A 20,796-nucleotide genomic window follows, 5' to 3' on the forward strand; every position below is an offset into this window, starting at 1 on the left:
CTCACTCTCTCTCCCTTTCTCTCCCCTTTCCTCAGTCTTCTTCCCGTTTCTATACAGTAGCTTTCCTTGGTGCTTTGCCGGTTGAGTCCCCTGCAGTGCCAGAGGAGACAAATGGAGATCGAGAGAGACACAGCAAAGCACCAGCTTTTAAAGATCTGAAAGGCGGTGATAGAGAGTGAGTGAGTGAGAGAGAGAGAGAGAGAGAGAGAGAGAGAGAGAGAGCACAGTTATGACACCTTCAGGGGCTGGGACTCAGAGAGAGAAAGACACAGAGAGAGAGAGAGAGAGAGAGAGAGAGAGAGAGGGAGGTGGCAGGGAGGGAGAGAGCAAGTGGGGGGTGGATTATGTTCCTTTCAGAAATTATCAAAATCTCCCCACCCTTTCCTGTTATATACTCTCACATACATCCAGCCCTTCTTCTTACACTCATGTTCAACATTACACGTGCTTAAAGAGAAGTAGTCATGCTCAGACATTTCTCACTTTCTTCCCAGTGTCAGGGACCTTTCTGCCATACTATTTGCCATGGTAACAAATACAAATGTATATGTGCCTCCGTCGGCGTCACCACTGCAATGTCATCTGCTACAACAAATGCACAGCAGTGTGTTTTCTCCTGCTTGAATTCTGTAGGAGGTTATGGCAGAGAATATTCCCTGTATTAATATGTGCTGCTAGAGCTATATTTCACATATCATAATCAAACTTTAGAGAATACTAAATGAATAAGCTGGAGGAAAAGGAATCTGTCAAGACATGAAGTCAGTGATGGATTTCAGAAATGTCAGTATTTCACCAAACAGAAGTGTATGTAACATTACTTTATACATCAATAGAAACCTAATCAGGTCACTGCTGAGTCAGATATTATGCATTGCCTCTGCAGAAAGGCTATTCTAGTCTTTAATAAGCAAGTCAACTTCTAGATCACATTTCAGCAGCTATCAGATATTACTTGACTTCATGGACCATATCACATGTTGAAGTATGAGGGCAGTGGAGACTATTGCTCGCCAGTTGTTTGAATTGCAAGAGTAATCATCTGGATAATTAGGAGGAGGAGGAGGAGGAGGAGGACTCAATTTTGCAGGAATGCGCGTTGACCAGCCTGAGCCAAACTGCTGATAGTGCAATCCATCGCTCCACTCAGCCTGTTAGGATTTTCTACACGGGTGCCATCTTCAAAAGATCACTACTGAGTCCTTCACCCTTCAACTCAACACACACAACAACTTCATCCTGACATTCCTGATATGATGAAAGTGTCATGTCTGTAAGGTAGTCCAATTAATTCAGGTGATTTAATGTCTTTTCAAGACAGATACAAAAGGTAACTTTGCAGCTACTACAGTTAAAATACTTCAGTAGACTGTGAAAGTGTCAAGTCTGTAGTGAGCTACTTTTACTTGAATCATTTATAAGTGTTGCATATTATAAACCCAGTAAAATTTGAGTAAGATTCTTGAGTTATTCAGTCTTTGCCACAAAATAATGCCCCACTATCCACACAAAACATGGCATTGCAAATATAAATATAACACTGATGCACAGCCATGTATGTGTGGTAACAGTCTATGTGAAAACAGAAATTGAAAGCAAAGTCAAGGGCCTGCTCATGAAGATGGTTGGTAGAGTCTGGCAGTAGGTAGAGTGCTGAGGAACGAATTCCTGTCTTATCTAGAGTCCCATTGTCTCCTGTGTTATCTGTCTTACCCTCGCTGCCGTGGGTGCTCTGTGGACAGATGTAACACGAACGCAGTTTATGAAGCACTAACAGATGTAGGATATTAACCTAGCAATCGCAATTTGTACTGACATCTACCTATTGCTCTGTGTACAGTACATGACTTGAAATTTAATGATTAGTCAAGAAATCAATTAGACGATTGAAAGAAAATTAATCAGCAACTATTTTGATAACTGATTCATCTCTTGTCATTTTTAAAGCAAAAATTTCAAAGTTTTAATGTTTCCATGTTGTCAAATGTGGGAATTTGTTACTTTTCCTTAAATTATAGCAAAGGGAAGAGTTTTGGGTTTCGGTTGAACAAAACAAGACGTCAACTTGTGTTCTAGGATATTGTAACGGGTCTTTTTAACTGTTTTCTCAAGTCTTATAGACCAAACGTTTGATAAATTAACTGAATAATTGGGATAATAATTGATGAATGAAATGAGAACAGCATCTAATTGTAGCCCTACTCATGAACATAATGTGCTGTGTGTGAGCAGTTTGCCTGGCACTGGGTCACTTGCTCCTGCAGTAGGACTACAGATATGACAGAGCATACCCAGGGGCCTGTGCTTGCTGGAATTCAGGGCTACATGAGGCCAAAACCTGCCTTGCCATCAGCTGCCTGTTGTTCTGATTAATCTTGGCAAGGAGGGCAGAAATCACCTGCCGTCTTGTGTTCCCATCAGCTCGCGAGCTACAGCACTAGTCTGTTTCCACATATCAGGAGAATGTTCCAAGACCCACGCCAGACCAACGGGGGCTCTCTTTTCCACACTGCCCTGGATTATTCATTTTTCCTCCTCCAGGCAGCCACACAATTTCTTCCTCAGTTTGTTCCTTTTTGCTGCCTCCCCGGCTCAGGTCTATCACAGCTGGTTCAGAAAGTCTCTCTGCTGCCACTTCTACTTTCAACATAGCAACTGGAGTCCTCGCTAACCTGGTGTTGGGACAACACTAGTGGTGGAATGTAACCAAGTACATTTATTCAAGTATTGCACTTCAGTACACATTTTAGGTCTTCTGTATTTCACTTTGTAGTTTTACTCCATTACAATTTAGAGGGAAATATTGTATTTATACTCCACTACATTTATCTGAGAGCTTTAGTTCCTAACTTCTTTACAAATTAAGATTTTTGCATACAAAACATATGATGGGTTCACAAAATATGATGCTTATAAATGAAACTAGCTGACAGAATATACAATAATTAATTACCAACAATTCTTATAATCGTTATTTCCAGCCTCTCAATGTGAGGATTTGCTGCTTTTCTTTTTAATCATTTTACATTTTTTTGATTAATTTTCAGGTATGGAAAAATCAGCCAATTAATCCTTGTCTAACACTTGCAGTACTATACAAAATAGTTTTAAAAAATAGCTCCACTTCAGCAAACTAAAAAAGTGAAATGGATATGACTCTCTGGCCACCTGTCAACTTCAGGGCTTTGGTAGTAATATGTCGGCTTAGGACCATGAAACACATTGCCAGCAGAAGAAAAACACAGGTTGTACTGTGGTACTCACCAGACAGCAATGAAAGAAGTCGGTTTATAGGATTCATCATGGTGGGACCCAGTTAATATTTTCATTCATGTCGTTTTTCAGTGTAAAGACTAAAGATTAAATTTGGTAAAACTGGCATATCGGACCTAAAGTCACCATTTCAGAGGACCTCACGTTGACTTACATTCATGTCCTGAAGATTGACACTATTCCTACCCCTAAACTTAAAGCTGGAGTGTGGGACTTTTATGAATAAATGTAATGAATGTATATTAGGCTCCATTAAAGTCCATGCTAAATTAGCACAAAACTCTGATTCAGCAGTGACAGGTAAATCTCTCTGTATTTTGAAGTATACCAGGGTTTTAAATCTCGTGTCTGTGGTGACAATCTCGTGCTGGCACACCGGTAGTGATATATTTTACGTCAACCGGTAATGACTAGTTTGCCCAAGCTGTAGAGGGAAACAGCCGTAGCAATGGCAACAGACTAGGCTACAGCAGCTAGGAGTATGGTGGAGCCTATGGCTGACCTAGAAAATGTCCAAGAAAAGATTCTGGTGTTCCAGGTAAAAAAGAAACTCAGTGGAAGGATTACAGTCTAAAAAAGAAAGCGATCAATGGTTAGGATAAACACTGATTACCGTTTGTGTGGCTTTTCCTCATTGGAGGGCACTGAAAGAAGAGTAGAGACTGAGGGCAGACATGGATGTCGCCTTAATGCTAATGGGCAGGCTGGTAATTGTAAAATATTTGAAGTAGGCTATGTAGCTATTACATTTACTATACCTAAATAAAGGATTATTGTCTTGGAGCTAAGCACGCGTCGACAATGTTTGTGTAATTACTCTCACTGCCAGAAGGGGGGGACAAAAACAATTCCGCACTGTAGGTTTAGTCTTAACCTATCCTTAATCTTAACCTAAACCTAACATTACTTTAACGCAAAAACAACTGTTCACCTTCAAGTAAAATTTAATGATGTATGTGATGAGGAATTGCTTTTTGTTCCCAAAAACAGGCAAGTCCCCACAATGTAACTGTGTAAATAGATTTATGTCCCCACAACATACAAGAACACACACACACACACACACACACACACACACACACACACACACACACACACACACACACACAGATCGAGTGACAGGATTGGCTGAATCTTGTCACAGTTTCTCAAACCTCGCTGTGATTGGCTATTTCGGTTACGAGGGAGTGACGCCAGTAGGAAGCGCCGAACTCTAGTTTGTAAAGTTTTATGTGGTGCTAATGGACTAAAGGCGGATGGACAAAAGTGAGTTTCTGTCTTATTAGCCGCCTACACAACAGGTAAGCGGCACCTGTAATAAATCTTTGTTCCGATCTCCACTTTTACAAACGACCTCTCTTCATCCTTTGTTAAACACCGAGCTTCAGCTTCAAGCAAAGACGCTATCACATTAGCCGCTAATGATGCTAACCCACGTCTAGCGCGGCGACTAAACTGACCCCTCGTCACCAACGCGAATTCATAATTACTGTTTTGAAATGTTATCTAATTTAGAGTAAGCGGTAAACCCGTGTCAGCCGAAATGACAACAGTTAGCTGTGTTTACATTCACGATGTCTTAATTTAAATTACCTTTACCGTTAGCACAGTTGGTTTTGAGCTGCTAGCTTGCAACCCTTGACAGCATTAGCTGGATGTAAACATTGGCACGCCCACTTTCCCTCCTCTGTGTTAATGATGGACTAATTTATTCTCTTTAACAACTGGAAGTAAAAATCTGAACGAGCTTTCACAAGAAAATCAGGCTTCGTGTGTGGAGGTCGTTTGGAGTTTGACGTTGAAAAGTGTGTTTGTACACGCAAGGGCTTTTACTCCGGTCTGTAGTGTCCCTTACTGTTCGTACAGTCATTATCAATGACAGCATTCAGAAAGATACACATGGACACACAGCAAAAAAACAAGGACAACAGAGCTAAGCAAAGATTAAGGATCACAACTATGTGATATATATGATTATATGATCATGTACAAGCCAGTAGTTGAAATAAAATAAAATTTAAAAAAAAATCATATAGCAACAACAAACAACATGAAAAAGTTGTAAACAAGGAAACAAGTGGTACAAGGTGTGGAAGAAGTAGGGCTGAAATAAATATTAAATGAGTAATAACGGTATTAATCAAGTTAATAAACATTAGTTGCACCCCAAAATGTATGAGTGATAAATGACTGAAGTGACAGATAAATGTCGGTCAAACTTTTAAATATCAATATCAGTCCCTGTCTCAAAAAATTCAGTATCAGTTGGGCTAAACTTTAGATCAAACTACAAAAGTAGAGTCTACAACAAACAGTGTAGTCTTACCTACTGAGAAAAACCACAGGATGAAAACATCAAAGATTTTCTTAATCAGTATCAATCTAAAATAAAATTACAATTCTTCCGACTGTTGATATTGTGAAGCTGCCTCATTGTGGTGACGTCATGGCCATATTTTGATATAAGATAAATAAAAACTCTTTATGCAGTGAACGTTTGAGAACATGCACTTCCCAGAAACTTTCAACTAGTTTTTGTATAGAGCATGAAAGGGTGTTGGGTATTGGAACATATCATTGGTACTGTGATTCAGCTTCCTATTAGTTGTTGTTGTTTTTTTTTCTCTGAGGCTCAGGCAACACACAGATAAGACAGAAAACATTGCACAGCAGCTGAGCTTCATGGTAATTTTTCCATTGTCCCATTTTCCTCATTCAGATGGATGACATCAATGTACTACACCACAGATGCCTCCTGAATCTGAGGCGCCGAATCAGAGATATTGGGGATGGACGCCCAGCACAGGAGCGATACATGAGGTTGCAAAAGGATGGAGACACACTCAGGTCAGCCTGTTCTTCAACTTGCCTGGGTGGGGATTGAACTGAAGTGATTATGTAGTTTTGCTGGCCTGGGTGAATTTGGGTTTATCTAAGAAGATACCTCTGTCCTATATTCTGCTGGTTTCTCAGCCTACATATTGGTAACCTCTGTGTACAAAAAGTGCAAAACTGTGCCACAGTGGGTTTATTGCACATTGTCAAATGTGTTCTTTCTAGAGAACGTAGGTTTTGCCAAGCAAGATATTGGGAGAGAATTGTTCTTATTTTATTACTATTTATATGGGTAATGTGTCTAATTATTAGGAGCTGAGAAGTTGTGGCTTTAAAGAAATTATGTTGATGACCCACAATATGCTAGGAGTAGCGATGTACAGATCTGACCTATTTTTCTTACTGATTGTAAATAGAGGCTTGTTTCAAGTGCAGCATAACATAGAAAACATTGTATTTTAAGAAAAACTTTTGCTACATCTATTGGAAATTCAGATACTTTATAATTAGGTTAGTTTGTTAAGTTATTGGTTTGACTGTAAACCTCAGAGGCCTATAAGGATCGTGTATGTCTGTTATATAGAGAAAACTATATAACAAGATAAGCACTTGTGATTCCTTATTGTAAGGATGCTGACACTTCATTCAGTGTTTAATGCTGTGCACACTGCAATACTGGTACAAAGCTTCAGAGGCTCCAGTGTCATGGCATTATCTCCAGTTTTACCTTCCTTGAGTTAACACATTCCTTTCTAAAGCTAGTGGGCATCATAATCATCATCTGCATGTGGTCTGATATAGTGACTGATATAGCAGCAGCTCTGAATAAGGACCACATCATTTTATGTTTTCTGATTATACTGATAGTGTTTGACAATCAAAGATAAGGTTGTTCTTCAATATGTGTTTCTGATTGTGCATACAGCTGTTGGACCTATTAAGAGTCACCCATTGTTAACCTGTATTTTCTTCTCTTTAGTTACCAAGGGAACTCTGAAGAGGTGGGTTGCTATGTGGCTGGCCATCCTTTAACAAAGGGAAATTGCTACTTCGAGGTAAGGCACACTCACAGCGATGCTGTAAGTCAGCATCTGGCATTGTTATTGTAACTGAGTTCTGCAAGAGCTGACTGTTTGCTCTTTGAGAATTTTTTTGTGTATCATTAGTTCACATGACGGCTACAAACTGCTATCTCTGACTTTGTTAGAGAGAAAAGAAAAGCAATCATTCATTTTTTCATTTTGAAATGTTTGGGGTGGTCACAATATGATAGGCTTACCACATACCATCGTCCCTGGTTGTGCTCAAGATTGCTTTTCCATCCAGCCAGCAATTTTATCCCCTGGAATCCAATGCAGACAATTTTCTCAACTTCATATTAAATTCTGAGTGCCCCCCCACAGTCCCAGTTCACCAGTGCAAAACCACTACCTCAAAAATGTCCTAGCTGCACTGGAATGAAGGATAGGGTGTGGGTTAGGTGGTATCTCTGCGCACAAAGATTAGTCTAACACACAGTGTTTTTTTTTCAGTAGACTGGCAGCAGGAGAAAGCATTGGACATTTATTTTACCAAAGCTGACATGCTCCTACAGTATGTATTAAAGTTCTCATCAATACAGTAGAGCAAAGAGAAAAGTATCTGGGTGATTTAACACAGGAAAGTTGCAAGAGTTCAGTCATAAATTAGGTGCTGTGGGCTGCAGGGTCTTATTTATGAGCCGGCTTATTTGTGGATGGTGCACGTCATGGTAGCCTTGTGACGTCTAGTCAAGAGACTGCAGGTGAGGCAGGGATTCTTGTCTCGGTTTTTAAGCTTCAGCAGGAAACATTAGGCTATACATTATCCAGGCAACCTACGTCATTCTGTTGGGCTGCAAATAGATCCAGACAGGACCTCACAACATCAGTCCTGAAGCATTACCAAGCTCCCATGAAAACGATTTACTTCTTCTGCTATTCTTTTCAGATTTTCTTCTCCTTGAGATGAGAAACACTATTTGGGACATATGTCACATTTCAGATCTGCTTCACTAAGACTCTACGCAAGCTAGCACGTTATTTCTCATGGCTGTGAGGTGTCCCTGATTTCTAACAGATGTGACATTTCTTCTAAATGTGATTTCAAACTCTCATCTGATCTGCAGAGCTCTCTCTCCCCTGCTTTTGCATGCAAACCTCAAAGATAACACCGGTTGTATTTAAATGAGAAACACATTTGGAGACTGATAGATCTCTCTGACATTTAAACAAGTGGATTTTAGTGTGGCCATTACCCAGAGTTTTATGCTACGTTTTTCTCTACTCTGTGACGCACATGCTGTCAGTTTCCTAGATATCTCGAAAATTTGGGAGCATACATTCTCATAAAGGTCAGGCCTCTGTCGACGTATGCGTCACTGCTATCCTCGTGTTTCTCCTCGTTCTGCCTTCACAAGGAATCCATTTACCTCTCTTGTCAGTTCTGCTGCCTTTTCTCCAGTTTTCTTCATCTGTCTTCTTCAAGTCCAGCTGAACATCTGCAGCATTCCACTTGTTTTAATAGATTTATTTGAAAAATTAATATCAACATAGCTGAACGGCTCATCAGTGAGCACATTCCTGCTGTTTCTCAATCTTAAGCATTCTCACATGTTTTTATAACTTATTCGGACATTCAAGGTATTTTAACAGGTTGGGCGTGGAAGTTGTAACCCGCCAAGGCAAAGAATTTACTTCTTAAACAAAGCAAAGGTGTAATGTGTTATCCTTAAATTGGCAGACTGGAAAGGAATCAGGCCTGGAATTTTTAGTGAGGGAAGCCCAAGAGTTTTGGTTTCATATGCTGATAGCCGTCATGCAGGAGCAGTGATTTCGGAGTCTGGGATGAAGAGGGAGGTGAATTATTAAATCGGAAGAGGTACAGGACATGTGAGGGAACAATGCGGAAGAAGAAAATTTAGCAGGGTGAGAAATGACTTACGGAGGTTCCCAATGAAGGAAGCGAACAGATTAAGACTCACACCGGATGGAGTTCTTCTCCTGTATTGTCTGCATTATCTTTTACTGAATTCTGCTGTGTCATTTTGCTGTGATTGGGCTTAGCTGGCAGGCTGCTGTGATGTCTGAGGGGAGGAGGTGATGGTGGAGGTTTTCCCCTGCTGCCATGTGGGCTCTGGACTTCGGATGTGCAGGTGTAACATTTTCATTGCTGCGATTATTAAAGCTTTCACAGTAAACATTATTATCCCAATAATCATCAAAATTTCCTGAAACACTATTATTCACGCTTAATTTAGTGAAATTACTTCACACCATGATCACTTTGGATTAAACCATACCTGACAAACTGAATCGGTGAACTGTATGTTGCAGCTTCGGTGTGAGGCAAAAGAATTAACATCAAATACACTAAAAAAAACACCATGAAGAGAATATCTTCAAATATTGCACAAACCTTCACTTGGACTCAAGGATGAACTGAACAGAATATGCTGGTCAAAGGTCAAAGGTCACGGGCACTTCATGTCTGACCCATCCTTGTGAATGAGATATATCAGGAACACCTGGAGGGAAATTTCATTACATCTGGAACAAATGTCCACTTGGACTTGAGGAAGAAATTGGTGGTCAAAGGACACCAAGATCTCACAAAACACATTGTTTGGCCATAACTTCAGAAATCTTAAGCTAATTATGACAAAATACACTCAATACCCTTCACTACATGTATTGTGCGAGTGTGGACAGACATGGATGTAAACTGCAACTTGACTGGTTGGCACAGGAATACAACTATGAGGCTGTATTTCTAGTTGGGGGTTTATTTACCTGTCTGTAAGACTTATGGAGAGCTGGAAGATTGTAGCAAGTGCTTTATGCTGGGTGTTAATAGTTTAAAGGTAGAACTTCAGAACATAATAGTGTTGGAAATGCAGCAGTAATACTGTCCTGTGTTCTCACTGCCCTTTGAAAACAGCATTAATCATGGTGTTGACAGTAATAGAAATCTTTGGTGATGGTATCACCATCAGAATGTCACCACAATGTGTATAAAACCAGTATACAGCACATCCCTACATCCCTACTGAGCTGTATACCTGTGCAGAGAGTCAGACTCTGGGCATTTGGTTGAGACCCACACCATCCAGACAGACCGAGTGTCAAGAAGGACAGAGACGAGGCTTCCCCTCCGAGTTTTCCATTGAAGGTGCAACTTAGTGAAGTTTCTCACAGTAAAATATAAAACTTGTGTTTTGATTATGGTTTGGGTGTAAATTCATGTTGTTTTAAGAGTGAACCTTTTTTCATTCCGCCCATGTGCCTGAATGCTCCATGTGTGTTAAGCTATTTCACTGGTTAACTGGTGCCACAGTCGTAGTTACAGTACGGTGTATGTGTGTGTGTGTTTGTGTGTGTGTGTAGGTGACGATAGTGGACACAGGGGTGAGGGGCACCATTGCTGTGGGCCTGGTGCCTAAATTCTACAGGCTGGACCACCAGCCTGGCTGGCTGCCATACTCTGTAGCTTACCACGCTGACAATGGCAAGTAAGTAAAACCACAGTCATCTATACATTACAGTTCAGCACTGGTTTCTTGGATGGTTTGGGAAAATGGATTGTGGCCTGTTGTTGCTGCATCCGCACATAACTAGAAAAGTAATTCCCTATATGACTCTCCTTAGCTCTCACTTTTTCTTAGCATTGTTGACCAGGTTAAAATACTCCTGAGATGGAACAATAGCTCTGAATTTTGCAGGCCACAGTATTGTTTGTACAGCTTCAAGGGATTGTTATTTTCATTATAGATTTATTTGAGTTTATAGTAGTAGAAAAGAAATGTGGTAAAATATAGTGAAAAATGCATTTGACAGCTTCTCAGAGCTCATATTCAGATTATTTGTCTTGTCTGATTAATATTTTAACACCTCAAATATTGAATCTGCAATAATATAAAAAAGAAAAGAAGCAACAATCAAGGAGCTTGAGCCAGTGAATATTTTGTATTTTTGCTTGTTAAATTATTAATCATTGTTGTCAAAAATGTTGCTAATTTACTGACGATCGAGTAATCAATTTATCAACTAATTGTAATTTTGGTGATGTAGAAATTGTTTAATTATTTCAGAATAAAGGCATCAACTGCACACCTATAATACTTCAATCAGTTCAAGTAGAAGTGCTGCGTGTTTAGCATCATGTTTAAAACTGGATTTATATTTGTGGCTCACAGTGTGTGGTAGTCCCACTGTAGATGCCTCCAGCATAGGAAGTGCTTCAGATTTCAGCATCTGATTTCATCTGTTGATAGCACAGCTGCAACACTAGACAGATGTGCTCTACAATATAAGGCAGTATCAGTTGCTGTAATTATAGACCTCGAAGTGTGTCTGCATAGTTTTATTCACTCTGTCATGAAGTGTGATGATGGGAAATTAGAGGGCATAGGAGGCTATTGCAGTGTCATCATTAATGGCCAAAGCAATCTTGTTTACATTCTTTTATTCACTTTGTGGTAGAGAGTAACAGTTGTGGCAAACAGAGGATTGCAAAGTATGTTAAATGATAAATGATAAGATTACTGAGCCTTTTTTTATGTCTTCATGTACAATCTGTACTGCCAAACCTCCTAAACACAAGTATAAATTCAGCTTCAGGGTCAGTCAGTGTTGTTTTGAGTTACTGAGAGATGTGGGAATCATACATTCACTTTAAACAAATCACTGCAGTTCCAAAAAAAAAAAAAATCCTTACTGAATCATTATTTGTAGCAGTGACAAATGGAGCAACAAGAATGAGCTAGCAATTCATGTTAAGATTCTTTTCTCCTCTTTCCTCTTAGGTTGTACAATGGGAACCCTGTGGGGCAGCAGTTTGGGCCAAAATGTGCTCGAGGTGACCGCATCGGCTGTGGAATACACTCAGAAAATATTGAAGCAGGTTTTACGACAGTCTTTTTCACCAAAAATGGCAAAGAGGTAGGTGTTTTACTATGGTGTTGTCTCTGTTTCCCTTCTGTGCTTGTTTAAGTTTCTTCAAACACTGTTTCTGTTCATCCCTCTCCTATCTAGGTGGGCTCAGTGGAGGTTCCCGTGTTGGCGGAGGGGCTGTTCCCTGCTGTAGGTATGCACTCCATGGGGGAGGAGGTGAAGGTTGACCTGCAGGCCGAGTGGTTCCTGGAGGAGGACGATAGCATGATGATGGTTGACAGCCATGAAGACGACTGGGGCCGGCTTTACGACGTCAGAGTGATGGGCACGGTAAGAAATAGAAAAAGACTTGTTTTCCTCATGGTTACAGGAAGACTCCTGCGTCATTTGTGTGCCTCACAGAGAATGACATCAGATCAGTATCAGTTTCGTCTTTCTTTGTTCAGAGCAACTCTGTGTTTAGTCTTTTGCTTTGCACCAAGTGTGCAAGCATGTTGCAGTATTTCTAGGAACTTAAATGATGACCGCGTTGCTCTCATCACTAAACAGCTGGATTACTGTGCCAGTTTCCACTAGATGCAGTTCCAACTAGGAGTGCAAGTAGCAGTAAATCTGTAGTTTATTTTTTTTTTACAATTAATCATTTAGCTTATGTAATGTAGGTAACACCTACTTTATTGTGACCAGTAACCAAATGAACTGCAAATCAGTTATTCGTTTGAGACAGAAAACAAACAAATCTTACTCACTATTGCAGACTGTACACTACAATATAATACTGTATAATATGTTTAATTTTCTCAAACAGTTTACTAAATAATTATTCTATTAATCACTTTAGTGCTATTGTCAGAAGTGTTGAAGTTAATGGTGTTGCGTGGTTGTGTATGAGTGGTTACAGTAAATGCCGACTGGTTATTTGGATTCCTTGTGGTGGGAGACAGTATGTGAAGACAAACAGTCTACATATATTTTGTGTGTTTTTCTAGCATGTCTTTTGAATGGGATAGATTATATTGGGGCTCCTCTGCAGCTTGTACTTGCACGGTTGTCGCCAGCTCCCCGTATTTGTTTTGTACTCTTACAGGATCATTCATCTGCCTGTTCTTTCGCAAATCCCTCTTTGTTGACAACTGTGCTTAATGCTTGAGAGAAAGCTCCAGAGACACTCACTTGAATTATTTTGTCTCAGTCGCTGTGTGATCTTGCCGTGGCTGGATTTGGGTCACCTTTGGAGTGTTTTTGCAGATTGCTTCATGACATCAGCCCAGGAATCTTTTTTCCTCTAGTTCTGTAGACACCAGGTTCAGCAACAAGATAAACAGCAGACGCTCAGTGAAGACGTTGAGTCCGTCTTTCATTCCTGCTTTGCTTCATTAGAGTTGGGGATTATGCAACAGTTTGGCAAATCTACCTTCAGATCTTAGGAACACAAGCAGGCTAATACACCGACTTCTTTGCCTACAGATATAAGTACAGATAAATCTTCAGCGGCGTCTGATTCGTGGCACCTCCATCAGCTTCTGGTTGCCGGATGTGGCAGGATGGTTGCCACATTGTAATCATTTTAATTGCAGTCATAATATGCAGTCATAATAGTCCTGTGTTATTATACCATTATACACCAATTAAACCTAATAAATGATAATTAAACCTAATTCACACAGCACACTGCTTTAGGTTTTCTCTTGTTCTGTCACTCAAAGACATGCCCACACACACACACACACACACACACACACACACATAGCTAAATGAGACTAAGAAGCTGAGTAAAACTGAGACCTGATATAAAAATATTGATCAGTGCAGCTTTAACATTGATAGATGGACGTCCTTCTATAGTTTGATTTCTCATCTGCAAGATAACAGGTTCAACACACTGACAAGAGGAAAAGATACACCTGTATTACATGTTACAGTGCATCATAATAGTATTGTAGATCAATCCCACCTTACTGAAAGTTCAGCTTTGTTGAGATTACAACTTAAACTTCATTTGTGTGTTACCTTATTTTTATTTTCAGGCTGTAATTTGACCTGATTATAGGAAAAGGTGCTTCTAATATTTTGTCCACTTTATTTACGTATATGGAGGGAAGAGAAAAGAATTGGAAACATCGACATGATTAATTCAACAGCACCACAGTCTGCAGCCTCAGAAATGACAACAGAATTAAATCTTCTCCTCTTGAACTTGGTGCTACCACAAATAAAAGGTACATGCTTCACAAGGGCAGCATTACAGGACTAATGTTTTCGCTGCATTCCACTCCACAGGGTTTTTTATTTTACTGTTCACTGTAATTACCTCCTGCAAGCCTGATCAGGTTTGTCAGTTGTGTCAGATCAGCGTAGTTTTTGATCTGGAGATGCAGCAGGTGAGGTAAGGCTACTTTTTGTATTTGTAGAAAGTGGTGTTGGAAAGTTTTACCTTCGTTTTCTGAACAACTTTGTTGTCCGTTCCGCTCCTATTGTGGTGGTCTTTGTTTCAGAGCAGGAAACACACCAAAAAAACTTCATTCATAGGTTAGCCATTAGCAGTTCCTCTTCCTGGTGGGCCTTTTTTATTTTTTATTTTTTTCATCAAGCACTTTTACTTGTCACTGTAGGAAAAGCACATGTTTTACTAATGGCTTTAATGAAGGCCTGTTGTACTAAAACTATGGATGTAGACACAACAATTACTGGACTGTCTAAAAAATGTCTAAACATGATGATTATGAGACAAGATGTGTTGTTGTAAGAAGAATGTTTTTCTTTGTAAAGTGTAAATTGTGCTGATTCCAGCAGTGTGTATACCCTGTCTGTGTCCCAATTTGACCGATTTATGATTCTGAAAAAAAGGGAAGGGAGCGCCAAGTCATTTTATTTGTCTTCTTTGCCATGCATCCAAATCTGCCTTATGTTGCCTATATACCACAAACCCAGAAGCATAAATCCACCAGAACTCAGCTAAATACATTTGCTCTCGTGAGACATCATTTAGCTCTCAAATTCAGAGCGTTTCTTTTGGTTAAATGTAAATGATATTGATTGATGATCAGTGAGTTGTTTGACCATTGGACTGTTTGTGTTTATTCACTCCATACAGCCAGTTTACAAACCACACGTTAGCTAGCAAACAACGTAGGCACTGGCCGTGTGTGAGGGTGTGTTCAGTGCTCTGCTTCTGACTGAACTCAAAACTTCAGTGACTCCAGGTTTGTTATTTCCTTCCAGTCTCTCTCCGCAAATTTTTCTTGTCCGAGCAAATTTGTGCCTAATCGTGTCTTTCCGCCGACTCTGTGTGCGATTGTGCTGCTTTATGCTCTGTCACAACTAGTTCATAAGACGTGTTGTCTGACCATGGTGGAAATTGTGTTGGTAGTTGTGAACAAATGGCCACGCTATAAGGAAGAATGAAAAGCTGGCCATCACGGAGAGGGGAAATGTGATATTGAGGACTTGAGGAGCCAGGGATTGAATCACCAACCTTCTGATTAGTGGATGACCCCCTGTCCTACCTCCTGAGCCGCCGCCGCCCCCCAAGAATCTGTCAAGAATGAAAAATGAGAGCTAGGGAGAGAAGTTCAATCCCTGGCTCCTTTCGCACAGCTGACCAGTCACAGCCTGACGTAGGCGTGAATGTTGGATTGTCGGTTGGAGAAATGGTCGGACACAGACCCCACCCCCAGTCCGACATTGGAAAAGTGCTTGGGTAGGGGGCTTCTGTAGCTATCTGACTACATATGACTGACTCTATACTATCTGTTACAGTTCGGATGGACTATACAACTATAGTAGAAAGTCCACACCCACTCCAGTGACTCTGTGAGGCTGTATTTAGGCACAGTGGCACTTGGAGCTAAATGCTAACGTCAGCATGCTAACAAAGCCTACAATAATTTTACTGTGGAACCTTAATTTAACATGTTAGCATGCTAGGATTAGCTGATTAGCACTAAACACAACATAAAGCTGGGTGTGATGGGAATGTTGTTAGCGTAGGAAGTATTTTGTTTTTAGCCACAAGTGAACATGAACGTCTGTACCACATTTCCTGTCAGTCCATCCAGTAGTTGTCGAGACATTTTACCCCAAACCAGAAATGTGGCCCGTTAGGTAACGTCAGGTGATTACCAAAGTCCCTAGCCTTCATCCTCTGGGAACCATGAATGTCGAGTTGAGATATGTTTCCAGCAAGCGGTGGAGCTACCAACCGACACAGGAACATTACCAATAATAATGCAAATAAGTCACTTTGTAAAACAACATAACATTTTATTTTTCATGTTCGCTTCAGGCCAAATTCTAGTGTTACACAGTGATTAATACTGACTGATATTTGGCCCTGGTGGTGGACGGGTTGGTGGGGTAGAGTTCAGGTTCGGGGCTGTTTTCTCAGACACAGACTTGAATATGATTCAAGGAGTTGGTATCAGCCATGTGAATGGAGTTCATTGTTATCAACAACTTTGTCATCAGGTATCGCAATGTCGTATCCCCATCACTTTACAGCAGTGAACTGTAACACCTTTGTTCTGTGTGAAGGTGTGAACTCCGTCGACTTCACAAAGTAACCACAAGACTACAGGCAGGTCTCTCATTGACACAGGGGAGATGAAGGTTAGGCGGTGTGTGGGTCCCGTATGTGGTTACGTGATAAACGTGTCTGTCCACAGTCGTACGCAAACATCTATCGCACACGCACACACACACAGTACAGAGGCCATCGTCTTTCCTGAGAGCAGATTGCTGTGGGTGAGAAGGATGATTCAACCAGCAGTCTTGCTCTCCGTCTTTCTGTCTGTCTCACTTTCTGTCTGTTTTTCTGGACCAAGGAGTGGCAATGGCACGAAACGTGTTGCTAGAGCCAAGTGCCTGGCAGTCCACCAGGTTGTAAAAATTCAATAAGTGGAGTAACGGGACTCTAAGGAATCTTTTACTCTTTCTCATGTGGTTAGAGGTTTTCACAGCTGGGGCGCCCGGCTGCATGGTCAGCTCAACAACAGTCCAGCAGTGATTTCTTTCTTTTTTTTTCACTTCTCTCCCTTTCTTTTTTAGTTTTCTCTCATGAGTAAGCAACCATTAGCCTCCATGATGTGGTCACCATTGTGAGGGTTTTAAGCGGGTGATAATACTCAAACTGATAAGGTTGTCAAGTTCTGACAAGTACACCCTGAAGTCAGGGAAGGGTGTGGGACAAAGTGGTAACAGTAGCTGACTTCCTGGAATGACAGAGAAAGTTTGGTTTGAAGAGCAACAGGCGAAAGAAAAGGAAAGTGTGGCAGAGGAAATAAAAATATAGGAGGAGAAGTAAAGGGAAAGAAGAGGTTTGTCTTGAGGGCTGTAAATGTTTGAGGAGCAGGATTAGAATGAGGTAAGGTTAGGCTTTAACAGCAGAACATTATGTCGGCCACAAGGTGGTCTCACTTAATCCACATGTTGGTTTTGACTTCTAATTCACTTCATTGACTGGTTTTAACCAGAGTCTGCATCTGTCTTAGTTTCCCTCAAGTTTTCCAAGAGTCTTTGACTCCTCTCCTCTCCTCTTCTTGGTTCTTCTCATCTCTTCTATTCATTTCTTGTCCTCTGTCCTCTTTTCCCTGTCTTTCCCTTTCTTCTCTTAATCCTCTCCTCGCCTCCTTATTTCCTCTTTATTCTTGTCTCCACTCCTCTCCTCCTTGTTTTTGTTTCTTCTCCTCTGTCCTTTTTTCCTCTCCTCTCCTCTATCCTAATTTCCTCTTTATTCTTGTCTCCACTCCTCTCCTCCACCTCCTCCTGTTTTTATTCCTCTCCTCTTTCCTTCATTCCTCTCCTCTATCCTTGTTTCTTCTCCCCTACAATAGACTCCTCTCATCCCTTCTCTTCTCCTCTGTTTTCATCAATTTTTCCTCTTCTCACCTCCTCTCCTGCTCTCCTCTATCCTTACTTCCTCTCCTCTATCCTTATCCCCTCTCACCTCTCATGTTTTTCTCCTCTTTCCTTTTTTCTTCTCCTCTTTCCTTGTTTCTTCTCATCTCTTCCTCTCTCCTCCTCTGTCCTCTGCTTCTGTTTTCTCTCTTCTTCTCCTCTCCCCTTTCCTCCGCTCTTTTACTATGTCTCCACTCCTCTCCTCCACTTGTTTTTGTTTTCTTTTGTCCTCTATTTTCATCTCTATCGTTCCATCTCCTCACCTCCTCTCCTGCTCTCCTCCTCTCTATCCTTACTTCTTCTCCTCTGTCCTTGTTTCCTCTCCACTTTTTTCCTCTCCTCTATCCCTATCCTCTCTCTCCTTGTTTGCCTCCTTTCCTTTTTCCTTCTCCTCCTGTTTCCTCCATCTATACAAAACTCCTATGTATGTCAACAACCTTTCAGTTGTCAAGCCCATAGCTGTGAGGTGTATATTTTGGGAGGCATGGAAATATTTTTCCTCCTTTTCTCACACATGCGTCCTGCATCAGACATTTCCAGTCGTGGTGGTTTCCGATGACTTACAGATCTATCGTTTGGTTGCCATAGATGAATTACACCTCGCCGGCTCCTCTGTGGTTTGTTTCGCCCAGTAGCACCTCGCAAACATTTGGTCAAAACAGTGGAATAGTTTTTACACGTTGCTATTTGATAAGTGTGGATAATCACTGTTCCGGATGATAGCTGTCTTTACTGATTGTTAAAAGGTGGGGGGGGTGGGGTGGGGATGGGGGGGCAGGGTGACGGAAAAGATTGCTGCAAGATAAATGACTTTTCTGACTGGTATGCTTTTGATGAGGCAGTGCTGAGAAGTGCAAAGCCGCAGAATGCAAAGAGTACAATGGTGACGGTAGTGACTTGTCTGCAGCTAAGTCATTCCCTTTGTGAACTGTTTACATTACAGTTGGGGGGGGGGGGGGTGGCCACTCCTGTTTAGATAGGTGGGTATCTGATCCTAGATTTCTGCCCACTATCATCATACCCCACCACCCCCCACTCTATTCTATCTATTTCAAAAACTCTCTTCTCGGTTCTTTGTCATCAAATATTACATTTGCATTTCATCCTAATCCTTAAAGCTGCTCTGATTAAGTTGGTGAGTTATTATTATTTCCACTCTGGCAGCCTTAATTTTATTTCGATTATTCTTTGTTTTGCTACACTCCTGTTCCTTTCAGCTTTTTTTTATCACTACTCTCCCCTCATGGCTCTATTTGAGTGGAAAACTGAAGTAAATGGAGTGGATTTCAGTTAGAGAGCTGTGCCCTTGTTTGCTGTTTTTTGTCTATGAGAAGTTTTATGTGTGATGAAAGCAGGTTTGTCATTTGGCAAAATGAAAATAAACATTTTATCCTCCACTTATTAAATCTTCTAAATAGTGCAACTTGAAATAAATGCATCTCTCTTTGCAGTGTGATCAAAGTACAGTCAGTGTTAATCTTACTTCTACTTGGTAACCAGTGTTTAGATCTATGGATCATTCCTAGTTCTTCTATAGTATGTAGATATCAACAATTTTTGGCTGGACACCAACAGCGGGGCTAGCCCTATAAACATGTGAGTGACTGAGTGATAGAGTTGCATGATCAAATTACACCATCGGTCAGCTGGCTGAGTGTTCGAGTTTCTTCATTGGCTGTTGCTCTTTCAAAATTAATTGGCACAAACAGTTTTTATTAGGGAGCGTTTACAGCCTGCTGTCACCAACTTTAGCACATATGTCCCTAGATTTAGAGACATTGTTTCAAAACAGCACCTAACGACAAATCTAGTGACACATTAGCTACTTCGCTAACTTACCTACTGTCGCTTCTAACTTCCTCTCCGAGCTTTGTTTTACAATTAAACACAGTTGAAATCACAGCACAGTCTTTGCCTTTATCTTATGTGTTTGGTGATCTTGTCAGATGACATCGTGGTTATAAAATCGTGTTTTTAGCAGCAGCAGAGCAGCAGCTCGGAAATGCCTCGGAAATCAACACATAGTCGTAATGCGACATTTTTCAGTCACTGTTTGTTTCGTTGTCTGACAACAATAACAGACAAACATGTACATGACAACTTTATTTGATATAACTCTGTATTAAAATATTGTATATGTGAGCACAGAGAGGAGAAGAAAAGGCGCTGCAACCAGCTGACACTAAGCTGAATGCAAATTCAACACCATGATGTCAGTTGCCTACCGCACGTCCACATCAGTGTTTAGCTACGTCCCCAGTTACTTGGTTTTGACCTGGTCTTGTTTAGATAAATGATATGTTTTAGCTGTAGATGATCTACAAGTGAACCTCACCAGCGTCTCACCATGGCAAAATGAAAGTGAAACTTAGGAATGACTTATAATGGCATTAATAAATACTAAAATAATTCACTTAGAGATGTGTAACACTGCCAGTCATTCAGATAGAGAGCCCTATTTTAGTGTATAAGAGCAGATAACGCTAAGCGCAGTCATGTGTGCTGCTGTTGTGACAGCCCTCCTTCTGTATTTTTGTGATGGGGCGCGCAGTGCACTTGGAAATGAGGTGGGATTAAAAGAATCCATTATCATTATCAACGGGTGTGTTAGAGGCTGGAATGAGTCAGTCATGACCAGTCACATCACCTCCTCTCCTTCCTTTTTAAAAGCAGTTCAATGCTTCCACCAGCTGAGAAGAGAAACATTCATTCTGCCAAGTTCAGCAGATCTCTCTTTTCAAGCTGAATTTCTGGACAAACTAGCTATCATTATTTTATTTTATTTGTTTGTTTACCCTGTCTACAAAGATGCACACATTTATCTTGAACAAAGGCATACACATAAGTATTTCATTATTGGGAATCAACATCAAAGGTGAGACAT

At 40.7% G+C, this 20,796-nt stretch overlaps 1 protein-coding gene across 2 annotated transcripts in view; it reads left to right on the forward strand.

Moving 5' to 3' along the window:
- Positions 1-4,389: 4,389 nt before the first annotated feature.
- Positions 4,390-20,796, forward strand: part of spryd3 (SPRY domain containing 3) — a 52,074-nt gene continuing 35,667 nt past the window's right edge. The window contains exons 1-6 of one of the 2 annotated variants that reach the window (XM_071477450.1): positions 4,390-4,539; positions 5,993-6,120; positions 7,088-7,163; positions 10,512-10,636; positions 11,930-12,065; positions 12,159-12,347. In XM_071477450.1, the coding sequence (XP_071333551.1) occupies positions 5,993-6,120; positions 7,088-7,163; positions 10,512-10,636; positions 11,930-12,065; positions 12,159-12,347 (654 nt within the window). In that variant the 5' untranslated portion in view covers positions 4,390-4,539. Of the gene's footprint in view, positions 4,575-5,992; positions 6,121-7,087; positions 7,164-10,511; positions 10,637-11,929; positions 12,066-12,158; positions 12,348-20,796 lie in introns of both variants that reach the window. The other variant, XM_071477449.1, reaches the window with a different exon arrangement.

Source organism: Trachinotus anak, unplaced genomic scaffold, assembly GCF_046630095.1.
Source record: "Trachinotus anak isolate AG129_WGS33_773 ecotype Australia unplaced genomic scaffold, CSIRO_AGI_Tana_v1 ptg000004l, whole genome shotgun sequence".
Classification (NCBI taxonomy): domain Eukaryota; kingdom Metazoa; phylum Chordata; class Actinopteri; order Carangiformes; family Carangidae; genus Trachinotus; species Trachinotus anak.